We start from the raw sequence: 14000 nt of genomic DNA, 5'->3' as shown, positions 1-14000 counted from the left end.
CATTCTCTCAGAGAGAGAACATGCTCATCTCTAAATGAGAGCGAAGTACGAGAGAGCGTCGAGGTAGTCTGGGTTGAACGAGCTTGTGAATCGGTCGTGCTAATGAGAAAAAAAATCCTGTAATAAACTTACGCTTATAATAAATATATACATATATATAAACAATTAAAGCGAATTAGCCTTTTACACTTTTTGGTTAGTTGACATTTGTTTCATTTGAAATTAAAATCTAAGACATTTCCTCATAATGCTCTTTAAATATTTAGATTAAACATGTAGAACAAGGGTGGGCACGAAAATTTAACTTGGGAGCCAGAGCATCAGCAGCAGAGGCTGGGCAGAGAAAAAGGTCACTTTTGCGAGTCGACGAACACAAAAATTTGTGTGTCTCGAGCTTTATGACGGGTCATAAACGACCTTTTTTGGGTCGAGCGAGCGATCGTCGTCGAACTTTTAGACAGAGGGACGGCCAAGTACCGAATTTTACGGGGAGGGGGAAAAGGGTCGCGATCTCGAGCTCGCAACTTTTAGACAGAGGGACGGCCAAGTCCCGAATTTTACGGGGAGGGGGAAAAGGGTCGCGATCTCGAGCTCGCAACTTTTAGACAGAGGGACGGCCAAGTACCGAATTTTACGGGGAGGGGGAAAAGGGTCGCGATCTCGAGCTCGCAACTTTTAGACAGAGGGACGGCCAAGTACCGAATTTTACGGGGAGGGGGAAAAGGGTCGCGATCTCGAGCTCGCAACTTTTAGACAGAGGGACGGCCAAGTACCGAATTTTACGGGGAGGGGGAAAAGGGTCGCGATCTCGAGCTCGCAACTTTTAGACAGAGGGACGGCCAAGTACCGAATTTTACGGGGAGGGGGAAAAGGGGTCGCGATCTCGAGCTCGCAACTTGTTGGCAAAGGGAGTGAGGGACAAGTAAAAAATAAGGGTTGTTATTGATGAGTGCTCGAGATCGCGACCCTTTTCCCCCTCCCCGTAAAATTCGGTACTTGGCCGTCCCTCTGTCCACAAGTTGCGAGCTCGAGATCGCGACCCTTTTCCCCTCCCCGTAAAATTCGGTACTTGGCCGTCCCTCTGTCTAAAAGTTGCGAGCTCGAGATCGCGACCCTTTTCCCCCTCCCCGTAAAATTCGGGACTTGGCCGTCCCTCTGTCTAAAAGTTGCGAGCTCGAGATCGCGACCCTTTTCCCCCCCCCCGTAAAATTCGGTACTTGGCCGTCCCTCTGTCTAAAAGTTCGACGACGATCGCTCGCTCGACCCAAAAAGGTCGTTTATGACCCGTCATAAAACTCGAGACACACAAATTTTTGTGTGCGTCGAGACCAAAAAATGACCTTTTTCTCTGCCCAGCCTCTGCCGGTAAAGAGCCACGGGAGCCAAAAGAGCCACTACGTGCCCACCCTTGATGTAGAATATCATTTACTTTTCTTCAAAGATGTGATTTTGAAATTGAAAATTATTATTATTATTACGAAAATAAAAGCTACGAGAAATAAATCCTGATAAAAAGAAACCCAAAAAAAAACGAGTGCAAAAATGTTGATATTAGAAGTAAGCACACATTATTATTAATATTTAATGCGATTTCCATTCCCTCTACCCTCTCCCCTACTACCTTTTCTTATGACATCTTTCTATCGCCTGGGCCATTTTATGAGGTAAAGAGAGGTTTTTATCACAAGGTTTCGGTGCGTTTCATTCTCGGAAATGGACGTTGATGGACCTGGGGAAAGCCGCTTAAAATGTTTGCCTGGGCACACGGTTTTTCGCACACCGAACCGAGATTCATCATTCCCTTGGTCGTTCGTCCTCATTGTGGCTGTTATTGTTGCTATTATTGTTGGTCGGTTGGGGCTACGCTGATTTAATATTTAGCACGCCTGGACAGGCATTTTCCCCCTACACCACCACCCCTTCAATGGCATGAAGAGGAGGTGGTGGAGTGGCGGAGTTTGGTGGTGGTAACGCCTTAGTAAAATTTTAATGCGCTTTTGATGATGGCCATAAAATGGCAAAACAAAATGCATGGGGCATCGCCTCTGGAGAAAGGGGAAGAGAGATGCGGCTGCTGCTGTTGCTGGTAAAAGGGCGTGGCACTGCATGCGAATCTCTGTTCTAGATAAAATATTAATTTATTTTTGTTGCTGTTGTCGTTGGGTTATATTTTTTTGTTCTTTTTTGTTTTGTTCCCGATGGTTGGCTTGTCCTGCGGCGTTAAACAAGTTATAGTGGGCTCATAAAATTTTACGTATGCAGCGTCCAAAAACAGAATGAGAGTGAGAGAGAGAGACGCTTGCCATTCCTATGCTCTAACACCCGGTCACTCCCAATTTGGACAGGGTATGTTAGGTTCCTGAAATTTTTGTGAAATGTCGATCCTTTGTAGGGTAAATACAACAGGCTTATAAATTTTTAAATGACTTAGAAAAAATTGCCTAAAGACGCCTCTTAAGATCCTCTAAAACACTTCTTTCTCTCTATTAACTGTAAGCCGAAACTTGTTACAGGGTATTTTAAGATTGGTTACTCTCAAACATAACGCAGAAAAGTTTTTATTAATACATATTTTCATTCTGATGCGGTTTATTTGTTTTTCAGCTTTCATTTCACGCCAATTTATGCTCTAGTTGTTTGTTTTTAATGCCCTTACATGAAGAGTGCATATGGTTTCAGTTCTCTTTGATCAACTAAAGTATTGCGATTTTATGAAATTTGAGCGTGATCAGAGTATTAAGTTTTCTTAATTAATTTATGACTAAATGTTGAATTCATTTATTTTTTTGTAGATATCTCTTAGAAATATTATATATTTACTGGACTGTCTTATTCTTAAAACACTAGCAGCTGTCTTATAAAGATACTGCCTTAAATATTTAATCATCTATGAAATATTTAAATCATTCAATGATAGTTTCTGATCTATAGACATCCTTTTGATTAGCGCAGAGTATTTCAAATTCATCTTTTGGCTTGCCTTTCTCTGGTTTTTAATTTCGACAAATCGTAAAATAATTTTTTTTTCTTCACTCATATTCTTTATGATTTCCTAGACGGAGTTTTGGAATATAAATAAATGGCTCGCAAAAAGTTTAAGGCCAATTTGAACAAACTACTCAGTTTATTTATTTATGAATTTTCCTTTTCTCAGTCTTAGAGTTATTAGTTTTTTGGTTTTTACGATGTTATTAGTTTTACGCTTTCCGCTATAAAATTAAGAAAGAAATTGGCCCCAGGTTGAAGAGCACTTAACAGTCACTTGTATTAATGCTCATTTTGGTCTTAAAGTATCAATTGCTTTTAGTCACACTCACCTTTTGGGTGGTCTGTTATCCTTTCCTTTGTGCTTGGTATTTAATACTCTTGCCAATTACCATTGAATAATGAGTGCAGACACATTCACATATGCCTTGATTCATTCATTCATTCATTCCATGTCCACACACACCCACATGACAATGGAAAGTGGTAAATTGTAAATGCTCAATGGCTGAGACCAATGATAAGAAAATCACGACCAACGTAGACAGAGGACACGCGCCTCATTTATTCAATAAGCTTTTCTCATTAACAAGAGACATTTCCTCTCCCTTTCTCTCGCTGTCTGTCTGTGTCTTTTCTCACGTTTCTACCATGATATCGTCAGAGAAGGAATTGTTGACTTCTCTCTGATGATTGCGCTATTTACAATAATTGCAGACGTTTTGTACGCCATTGAGACAGCCGAGACAACGGTCGCCGTAGTCATCATTCTCTCTGTCTCTTTTCAACAATTTACTCTGGACTTTCCGCAAATCGCATTAAGTACAGAATCATTGCCAGCAACGAATTGTAAAAATGTCATTGCGGATGAAAATGAGAGCAGAAACTTATTTTTTTCTCTTCTCCCTCCTCCTCACTTACTTTTCTTTCACTCATTGCACATTTTCTCATTTTCCTTTTGCTGCTGCCACTTTCCACTACTTTGGCTGGTCACCACCACCACCAAAGAAGTACGTAAAATGCATAACTATAAAGCACACTGTGCACACAAAAACTAATTAGAAAAGTTTTGTGGTTGCCAGAGTGGTTGGGTCTGGTGGGGTGTTTGGTCCATTATAGGTACGAAGGTTAGTGAGGAGGGGCTGTGGTGATGCTGCACAACATCATCATGGCAAACATCAGGCAAAAAGGAAGTGAGTGTTAAGTGTGTGCGAAACGAGAGCCGCTAAAGCAGTATCATTAATAATTAAGTTATAGTACACACAGTTTAATGTGACTTACCGACAGTAGAGTAGATTGGTGGGGGAGCGGAATGGAATGGCGCGAGGGCGCGGCGATCATAAAACAACTCTTCTCGAATTTCCAATTGTCTGCATTGGGTTACTCTAGTAAAAAGTGCACTCTGCGGCAAATTGTCTTAACCAAACAACACAGATCTAGTTGAAATTTGAGGTATTTTTTTAAAAAGATTTATTTTTACACACATATAAAAGTAATTACTTTTGAACAGTGTTGAAAATTAAGAGTTTTGCAATGAGTTATTTGCTTATTGCAGGGTGGGAAAACTCTAAAATTGAAAATGTTTATCAAATATTTTGTCTATCGATAACGCGAATCAATCAGCTTTCTTTAGTTTGCCTTATCAGCGTATGAAACTGAAAACTAATAGAGAATGCGTTTATGTTCGTTTCCAACTATATTAAAATTTTCCTCATTTTGTCGTAATCCTTAAGTAAATTGGCCTAAGATAAGTTTAGCTGGCTAACGAAATAAATTAAAAGTGAAGAAAACGCCTAAAATTAATTAAAATTGAAGGGTAAAACAAAAACCAATCATAAACTTCTTCACCTTCAAAATATTAGTTTAATTAAATTATTTGAGCCGTTAATTCTTCGCTTAGAGACTTGTGGAAATTATATTTTTCATAAGTTTCTAGCCAAGTTTTCGCTGCTCTCAGAGGGAGTGAGCCACCCCACCCCCCCCATCAGCCGATTGGAAGGGAAATGTGTATGTAATTGAAGTTTCTGATAAGCTCTCGTTGTGCTCCTATTACCCAAAAGTTGAGGCTTAGAATGTATGAGGCGTAGTACCAAAAGTGTGGCTTAACGCTTTTACTTTGCTTCTATTTTTTGCGCCCCCTTTTCCCTTCCCTTCTACTCATACTCTTGCATCTTGCGGAACTTTGTTGTGTTTCTACTTAATCAAATCGTTCGTTCGTTTGGTTCGCCCTGCTGCTGTAAATCTATGTATAAACTTTTCCATGGGGTCGATGAAATACGAAAGACTTATCAATGAATTTCATGAATATCAAATAATTTTTGGCAGCCTTAGAGCATACGCAAAAATTCTTTGCATAACAAATTTGCCAAAGACAAAAAGCCGCTTTTCAACATACAACTCCATCCATCTATCCATCCATCCATTTATCCAGCCATCCATTTGTTTCCTTCCTCTTCCCCAATGCGCTTTTCTTTTCTCAAAACTTGAACAAATTGAACTTTTAACCCATTACAGTATGACAGGAACACCTCGCTCTTCTCCCCCTTTCATCTAAAAAATACCCGCAGAAACCGACTAGAGACAGACAGACGACCCCCCTGAATATTTTGTTATGCCTGTCAGATGAATAAATAGAAGTCGAGAGCGAAATTTTGCCATATTACGCCGAGGTTGGGTGGGTGAACAGACAACGCCAGGATCTTGAGGAAAATGTCTGAGAATTAGAAGCAAAGTGGAGCTTAAATTTTCCATAAATTTCCATGCCAACGGGCCAATGCTCATTATAATTTGCCATCAATTCTCTTTTCGAAAATGAACTTTACACCCCCTTCCACAAGAAATTATCATCATCTAGAGGTATTTGTACTTATCTAGGGCCCTGACACGCTTCAGAGCTTTTGTTTTATTTTATTTTATTTTTTTTTTTGGCACACTTGAAACTCATTAACGTAATTTTCGAAAATTTATGAATGTTAATTGGAAATTCTCCTTCGAAGAAAAGTGCCTATTAAATTATGCTAATGAGCTCAAAAACAAAAAGGAAAAACTGCAAGTAAATGTTAAGCTCAACCAAATACGGAATTTCAATTATGAACAGGCACACACTTGGAAAAAAAGAAAAACTAGTCTTAAACAGAAAAAAACATTAAGAATGTAAATGGTCAAAAAGAAGACAAAAAGCACACACAGAATGAAATTGCGCTTGGCCAGATTGTCAACAACCACAATGGCCAAAAGAGAAATGGAAGGAGAAGAGAATTCTCAATGTGTATCCATTCATTTCAATTTGGATACGCTTTTTTTTTTTGGTAGCTGGGGGCGGGTGGTGTACGCTACGTTTATCAATTAGTGCTGACAATGGCCGACTACTACAGGGCCTAAAACTCACCACGCAACGATACATTGCATACTCTTGGGCGCTTAGACAGACTCCCGGCCCCAATATGGGAGGGAGATAGACAGAGACCAGAAGAACAGAAAAGAGCTAGGCATAGCCAGCCATTAATTTGAATTTAAAGAAGCTCGCCGCACAGTGGTTCTTTTAGTCGATTTGTCACGATTAAAATATTAACTGTGTTCTGAAAATGATTCAAGGGAAAACAGGCAAGTTTATTCATTTGTTTAAGAAGTATAAACGCCCTCTAAATAGTGTTGTTAAACGCTATGAAAGTTTAAAACGCTTTTAAAATCAGAGAACTTGAGACATTTGACCACTGTTATCGGCGTTTTGATTAGTTACCCGACTTTCATTTAACCAAACCATGAACCAATACCATTTATATAACACCAGCGAACTAAGTGAACATTCTTTTCTTTTTCCTCTTTTCTTTTAGGATGTCTTGCACAAAATCTGTAATCCACATGGCCAAGTGCTGCGTATTGTCATATTCAAGAAGAATGGTGTACAAGCCATGGTTGAGTTCGACAGTTTGGATGCTGCCACAAGGGCGCGTGAGAATCTTAATGGAGCTGATATCTATGCCGGATGCTGCACATTGAAAATTGATTATGCCAAGGTAAGATCGTTGAATGAGAAGGGCGCGCACTATGCCGTCGTCATAGTGAATGAGCATACTTAATTAAATGATTTAAAATTGCAGCCGGAGAAATTGAATGTGTATAAGAATGAGCCCGATACCAGCTGGGACTATACGCTGAGCACAGGTGAGCTTTTACCAAGTGCGTTCACTTTTTTACTACTATTTCTTCTTATAAATCAAAGTGCACCTCTTACACACACACACACGCAGACACCCAGATTCATTCACCCAATACCCAAACACCTACTCTTATACAGGAACACCCACACCAATACCAACACCAACACACACTCACACAAGTGTCCTTCGAAAAAAAGGAAAATAAATTGCTTTTCATGTCATTAAAGAAAATGAATTGTTGCTTACTAATTAGTTTCAATTTTTCTTAACTCTTCTTGGTTTTTTTTTTTTGAGTTTTTTAAATAGTTTTTTTTTTAAATCCAAATTATATGTAAATATATATAAACAAATCAACGTCATACACACACACAAACACACCAATACACCCAAATACAATTACTCAATTAATGAGCTAGCTTAAACTAGAGAATGATTTTCGTGGGCACATGTCGTATACGTAATGCAAAGTGATTGCTGCAGCAGCAGCACGTGAAACATTAATGAGACTCTCCATGAGATGGCAACATGTGGCATGCAAATTACGCCCACAACAACTGCTGGCACCTGTTTGATGATAGTTCCCCCCTTCCAATCCCCGACTCCATTTCTTACCTGTTCTCTGTCTGCCTCTGTCTCCTCTCATGACAGCCAGACACAAAGTCGTCGGCGCATTAAATGGCATGTTCAATTTCTCATATTTTTCTTTCTGAATAAAAATTAAATTAAATGCTATGCACCTCGAGGTGCCTCTGTGAGGTCGACAGACGCAAGCGAAAATGATGACGATCCTGTTTTTATTTTGTGGTCCAGGCCAACGCACTGCTGCTTTAAAAATATCAACGCCACCACATAGACAGACAGATGGGCTGATGGACGGACAGATAGATAGGCAGACGGATACACAACCAGCCGGAGATTGCGAAGAAGGCGGGGTTTTGTGGCCTTTTTGGACGATGACGATGACAACAAAGTGGCCAAAAGCCACAATAGCTCAGACAGTCAACCAGCCAGCCAGTCAGTCAGCCGAGCCAGCCGGTTAGCAAAAGTTTCGACGCCTTCTTCTCCTCCCTGACCCACTCCGTTTCTCTGTTTGTGTTTGGGCGATTCCATCATCATGTCCATTGCATTTATCTGGTCTGTTGTAACTTGTTTGCACTGCAGTGCATTTGCATGCCAAGCAGCAGCAGGCTAGACCAAAAGTCTGCCACATTCCACACGGACTTGGTCGAATCCCGGTTGCATTTCCTTCCCACTTTGCCTCCCTCTTCTCTATGTTTGTTTTTGCCACAAACACAAAATGGACCTCAACTGAGCAGGAGATCTGTCTGTGTGTTGTATATAAAGCCATTTGCCAGCAGTCTGTCTTCTCAATCAATGAATGGGGAGAAACACTGAATGAACTTCGCGCCACGCCTACACATTTGACTAACACCATTATGTGTGGGCATTTTAATTAGGCTTTTATCTTCTGGCCCTGATTTTCTTGCCCTTCATCAATATAATGAACACTTGCCACCAGTTGGTCGATTGTAAGTTAATTGAAATTCGTTGCTTTTTTAAGCAATCTTTGAATTATTTTTTTGGATTTTCTATTTTACAGTACAAAAAAGTTACTTTTTGGTCTAATATTTAGTAAACGACTAATGAATTTTATAGTACAAACAAAAAAAGTAAATAAACTAAAGTGTTTGCTATTTTAAATTGAAAACCCTTTGTGTTGTCTCTTTTCATATGTGGATAACTTAATTATAGATAACTAAATTATAAATAAATTTACTATTTTAACAAACGATTTCTCTTACCTCAGAAGGTCTTTTCAATTTAAATTGAATTATTCCTTTATTCTATTATTATGTAAGGAAAAAGCCCTCTGGGTGGCAAACTGACCTTTGGCTTTCTCCATTTCTTTGACGGCAATTTAAAATGTTTTCTCCGCTCCCTTCCAAAAAAAAAAAGAAAGAGAAAGAGGTTAAATGGTAAAAAATACACAAAAACGATCAATAGAATTCATTAAAATCATAGCAAAGTGACAGTGGCACCAACCCTAACCAACCTGAACTACCACTCCACCATTTCCACCTGTCCAACATTTGGCCCCCGGAACAATAACAAGGACCACACAATTTAGTTTTCTCATCAATTTTGCATGACTTTATTGTCTTAACAACAATAACACAACCAAGTGACAAACGACAACGGCTACAACGATAGAAACAAAATGAAAAGAAAAGAAAAACTCTAAGCTCTGGAAACAGGTTAAATGTATAAAGTAGAAAATGCAAATAAAATATTTGCATAAGATTTTCACCTGCTGCCTCTGCCGCCCGACTGGCTCTTCTTTCTCTGGTTCTTTTTTTGTGGTTTTTCTTGTGGTTGGTAGCAACCAAGACCAATCGATATGTACTGAAGAAAGAAAAATGAAGAAAAGAAATTAGTGTATTTCTGTCTTCGCCTTTGGTAAACAAACAGTGACTCGTTCCACCTGCTGACTGCAATTCCCCCAACAATAACAAGAGCAACAAAAATAATAATAATAAAGAGGGGCATCACCTGGGTAATGTCGACAGTGGGGGAGTAGCTACTAGCTAACAGTAGCAATAGTTGTTGCTGAAGTTTTTAACAAGTCGCCTTGAGTGCAAAAGTGCCACAGGACGACAACGACGACGACGAAGAAAACACTCCCCCACCACGAGAAGGAGACAAAACTTCATCAAGTATATACCAAAGATTCGCAAGGAGCTATCTTCCTTCGTTTTCGTCGCCGTCGTCGTCGTCTTCGTCGTCGTCTTTCGTCTAGCATATTTTTTATCCATGACCCTTTGCGGCGTTGTCCTAGTTGTGTTTCACGTGCAATTTTATCTATGCGCGTTTTTGTTAATTTTCTACTCATTTTACCTGTCTACGTTGGGGCTTCCGTTTTCCTGGGGGTTATCCTTGCTTGCTGCCTGCTGCTGCTCCTCTCTCTGTGCATTTTAGATGGATTCATGCTCATCAGTAGTCGAATTTGACTTTGCATTGTCACGCGATGTTTTTTCCTCGACTCCGTCTTATCCTTCTTCTGCATGTGTGTCTCTCTCTGCTAAGGTGGGGGCAACTCACGTTGTTCTTTATTTGACTGCAAATTGTTTTTTTTTTTTCTTACTCTTTGGCCGGGCGACTGCTTGACTCTGTGTGGTGGTGCCCATTTTGGCTCAAGGACGTTCGATTTTTTTTTGTTTCCAAAAAAGTTATTTTTTTTTTAGCCTAGTAGAAATGCAAGTAACTTTGCATTTCTACTTGCGACATGGACGTGATGCATTTGGACTGAATGTAAAGTGACAGTTTCGTTTTGCCGGTTAGTTTGTTGGTTAGTTAATTGGATTCGGTTTCAAAGAATGACTTTTTACCTTATGTAATTCGTAAGACGACATTATGTTATGTCAAATTGTACCGAAGAGGGCGGCGATGAATATGGAAAGAAGTTTCCATTTGTTACACATTCTTTTTGTGTCCTACATCCCGCTGTCCCCGCTGTTTTCATAATAACTCTGTGTGAACTTGAAGGCCCACGACACAGACACACACGAGGTTATAATTAACCACAAACCAACAGGAAATCGACCACAAAATGGCTTTTTATCCATAACAATCTACATATAGGGTCATATAGGCGATTGAGGTCATCAAAAAACGACCTGTCAATGCCTGTTTTATATACTCTCTCTCAAAAGAGTTTATCACAGCAGAAGTTCTTTAATCGTGAATAATCTTTCTTCTTCTAAATTTGTCCCCGCAAATGAAACCGCAGGACAATCCCAAGGCCAAAGACGATTTCCTTTTCAGAGATTTCTTTTATTTATTAGAAGAAGTTCTTAAATTCATTTATTTTAATTCAATCAAAGAGAATGAAGTATTCTAGAGATAATTTTTTTGGTTTAGGTATTTCTCCTAATCATAAAAAGGAAACGAGGTTCTTTCGCTCTAAGTTTTACTTCTTTCTTCAATCTCATAGCTTATTTTAACTAGAGTCATATATCTAAAGGGTATACATTTGTCTTTGCAGCTCATTATATTAGTATCTAGTACTATTTGTTTTTATTTATAACCATAAACATGGCAACAGACATGAATATATTTAGGGGAAAGCAAGTAGTTGTGGGCTTTGGGTTTTGGGGCGGGGTGAAGTTGTGGTTAGGTGTAGCAGGCAAAGTGGGTAACACAAAAAATTACAATAAAAGACATGGCAAATGTCATAAAGGCAAAACGAAAATAACTCGTTACGAAGTGCATTAAAAAAGCCACAAGGAGTATATGAGGGCATTGAGAGGAGTGATGGTAAATGGGAGGGAAGTAACTTTTTGTATGATAATACAACAAAACTATTTTATGTTTATGATTAAATTATGTATGTAGTGTGTTTGCGTGTGTTTATATAATGTGTGTGTGTGTGTCGAGGTGTAGTTGTGGTGTGTTTTGGTGTGGGCGTCCCCAAGGGAGTTGTAATACAAAAGGTGTCCGTTGTCGTCGTCTTCATCGTCCTTCCTTCCTTGTTAGAAGACGATGACAACGGGATAAACAATCGAATTATATGCACATAAATTATTCATGGAGGAGATTCCAAGAGACAGAAACCGAAACGAATATATGCGGGTCGAATGCAAATTACTCTGGCAACCCTGTGGCAAACTTAAACATCTCGTTGGCAACGCCGTCTCCTCCGTGATTTCAATTATGGGACGGGGACAACGACGATGATTTCTATTTCATTTCGCATTGTACGAATTTGGAGTTGGCAATTTTATTTATTTATATTACAATCGAAAGCAAAGGCCTTAAAGTTTTCCTTTTGGCCGTCTGCTTATCCTAAATCAACATTTGTTGTTGCCCCCCACCTAGCCTTGCCTCTCTCATACTCTCTCTGTCTCTCTCTCTAGGGTTGGCTCTCTGTCTCTTTTAGATGCTCTTTACTTGGGTTGTTTATTTTTATGACAACAATTTCCACAAGTATGTGTGGGTGTGTGAGTGTGTGTGTGGGACGCTGTGGATGTCCTTCGGCTTGACTGCCTGCTGATTATTTTCGTTTTATCTTAAGCCTTACGCTATTCCAGTACCCTCAATTTGTTTTTAGTATTATCCCATATGCTGGCTATGATGTCTCCCCACTGTCTCCTTCTCTCAGTATCTATCTATGTCCGTCTCTTTTTATCACGTCCCCACACATAGCGTACATACCATATAATAGATCGTAATTATAACGGTTTATTTTGCAGCCTCACCAACTCATTCCCCAACTCGTTCCCCAAGACCAAAACGGGGAGAAAACTTTATATAATCAGTGTGAATAATTTGTTTTTATGCTGTGGGTCTGTCTGTGATATGGGCATTTTATTATAGTACCGTTATATGTACATATGTATGTGTGTAACCCTTCGTCGTGTATCCATTTGAACAATTGTTCTGGTCGCTCATTTAGAACCAATTAAAATGACTTTTGTGTCCAACCAAGAACAATAAAAATGCCATTTTTATTAGACTGAAGGCGAATGCCCACCCACCTTATCTTCAATCCGTGTGACATGACTTTTGTTTTTAAGGGACGACCCTTCCACTAACCAAGCCCCAACTCAAGTTTTAATGGTCTGAAGTTCTTTGCCTGGCCCTTACTGCGCCCTCTTTTTGGAATCGTGCAGAGATTATTGAATTTTGGGTTAAACCGTTTGACTAATTGCTTGGAAACCTTTTCATTTGCCAAAAATTTTCAATTAAATACTTTAAAAACACAATTCTTTTTGCCCTTTTCTAAAGATTTTGTGTATTAAAGTTGAATTTGGCTGACTGCTAGAAGTCGTTTAGTCATTTGGCGCTAATCACTGATGGATTAATACTTTTAATCAATCTATAAGGAAAAGGAATGATTTTACATTAAGCTAGAAAAAAACATAGTTTTCTGGGTTAAATTCTTGCCTTTTTCCTTACTCGCATATTATATTGCTTGCTCTAGAAAAAAAAAAAACATAATACTTTCTTTTACAAATTAACCAATTATTTTACTAATCCAATACATTAATACAGATTCATTCACCATATATTATACACTACACGATCCAGCAATATAGTTTTTTTTTATATATCTTTATATAAACATACGATTTTAATACTTACATAAGCGTATCTATATGAAATGAGGGAATTTAACCCCCCAAAGTATGCAATAGACAGGCAAAACATTAATTATTTTTATGAAATATAGGCCTTTTATAATAAAATCGAATTCTTTGACTTCCTATTGCATACTTTAGGGGAAAAATTTTAACATTTCACATTTAAAACTCTTCGCCATTTGCCTACATACAATTATTAACCATAGTTAAGTCTTTAGTGTTAACATTAAACAGAAAAATGACCAGTGAGAAAACAAAACCAAACATTTTCTTTAAAATTTATTAATATGATGTTTTTTTTCTTAAGAATTTTCCCTTAAATATTGAAATTTTTAACTCAAACGAATTCTCTATCAACACTGTCAGCAAATGATAAAAAAAAAGAAAACATTAAACAAAGATAATCTCAAGAAATAATCTCAGCACAACAAAAACTACAACATCAAGAACAACAACAACAACAACAATTCAATACAAAAGCAATGCGCAGTGCAAGCAACAACTACAACATTTACAAATTGCAAATAAAAACAAAAACAATAAAACGCCTTACTAAACCAACAGCCAACAACAGCAACAAATTAACCCTCTTTGCAACGATCGTTAACCAAAAATCAATCAATCTACTCCTCCTCCTCCTACTACTTACTACTATTACTTACTACTCCTCATTTGCTAACAACTTCAAAACAAAGAAAAACTAATGAAAAATCCA

The 14000-nt window shown here is 38.5% G+C and overlaps 1 protein-coding gene across 17 annotated transcripts in view; it reads left to right on the top strand.

The window, feature by feature from the left end:
• Nucleotides 1-14000, top strand: part of sm (smooth) — a 146920-nt gene that overhangs the window by 78294 nt on the left and 54626 nt on the right. For 11 of the 17 annotated variants that reach the window (XM_068289465.1, XM_068289475.1, XM_068289470.1 and 8 more), the window contains exons 4-5: nucleotides 6819-7001; nucleotides 7086-7164. In XM_068289465.1, the coding sequence (XP_068145566.1) occupies nucleotides 6819-7001; nucleotides 7086-7164 (262 nt within the window). The remainder of the gene's footprint in view (nucleotides 1-6818; nucleotides 7002-7085; nucleotides 7165-14000) is intronic. The other 6 variants (XM_068289468.1, XM_068289477.1, XM_068289476.1 and 3 more) reach the window with 1 other exon arrangement.

Source organism: Drosophila tropicalis, unplaced genomic scaffold (assembly GCF_018151085.1).
Source record: "Drosophila tropicalis isolate 14030-0801.00 unplaced genomic scaffold, ASM1815108v1 contig_593, whole genome shotgun sequence".
NCBI lineage: Eukaryota > Metazoa > Arthropoda > Insecta > Diptera > Drosophilidae > Drosophila > Drosophila tropicalis.
Note: the sequence above shows the minus strand (reverse complement) of the source record. Positions and strands in the feature narration are given on the sequence as shown.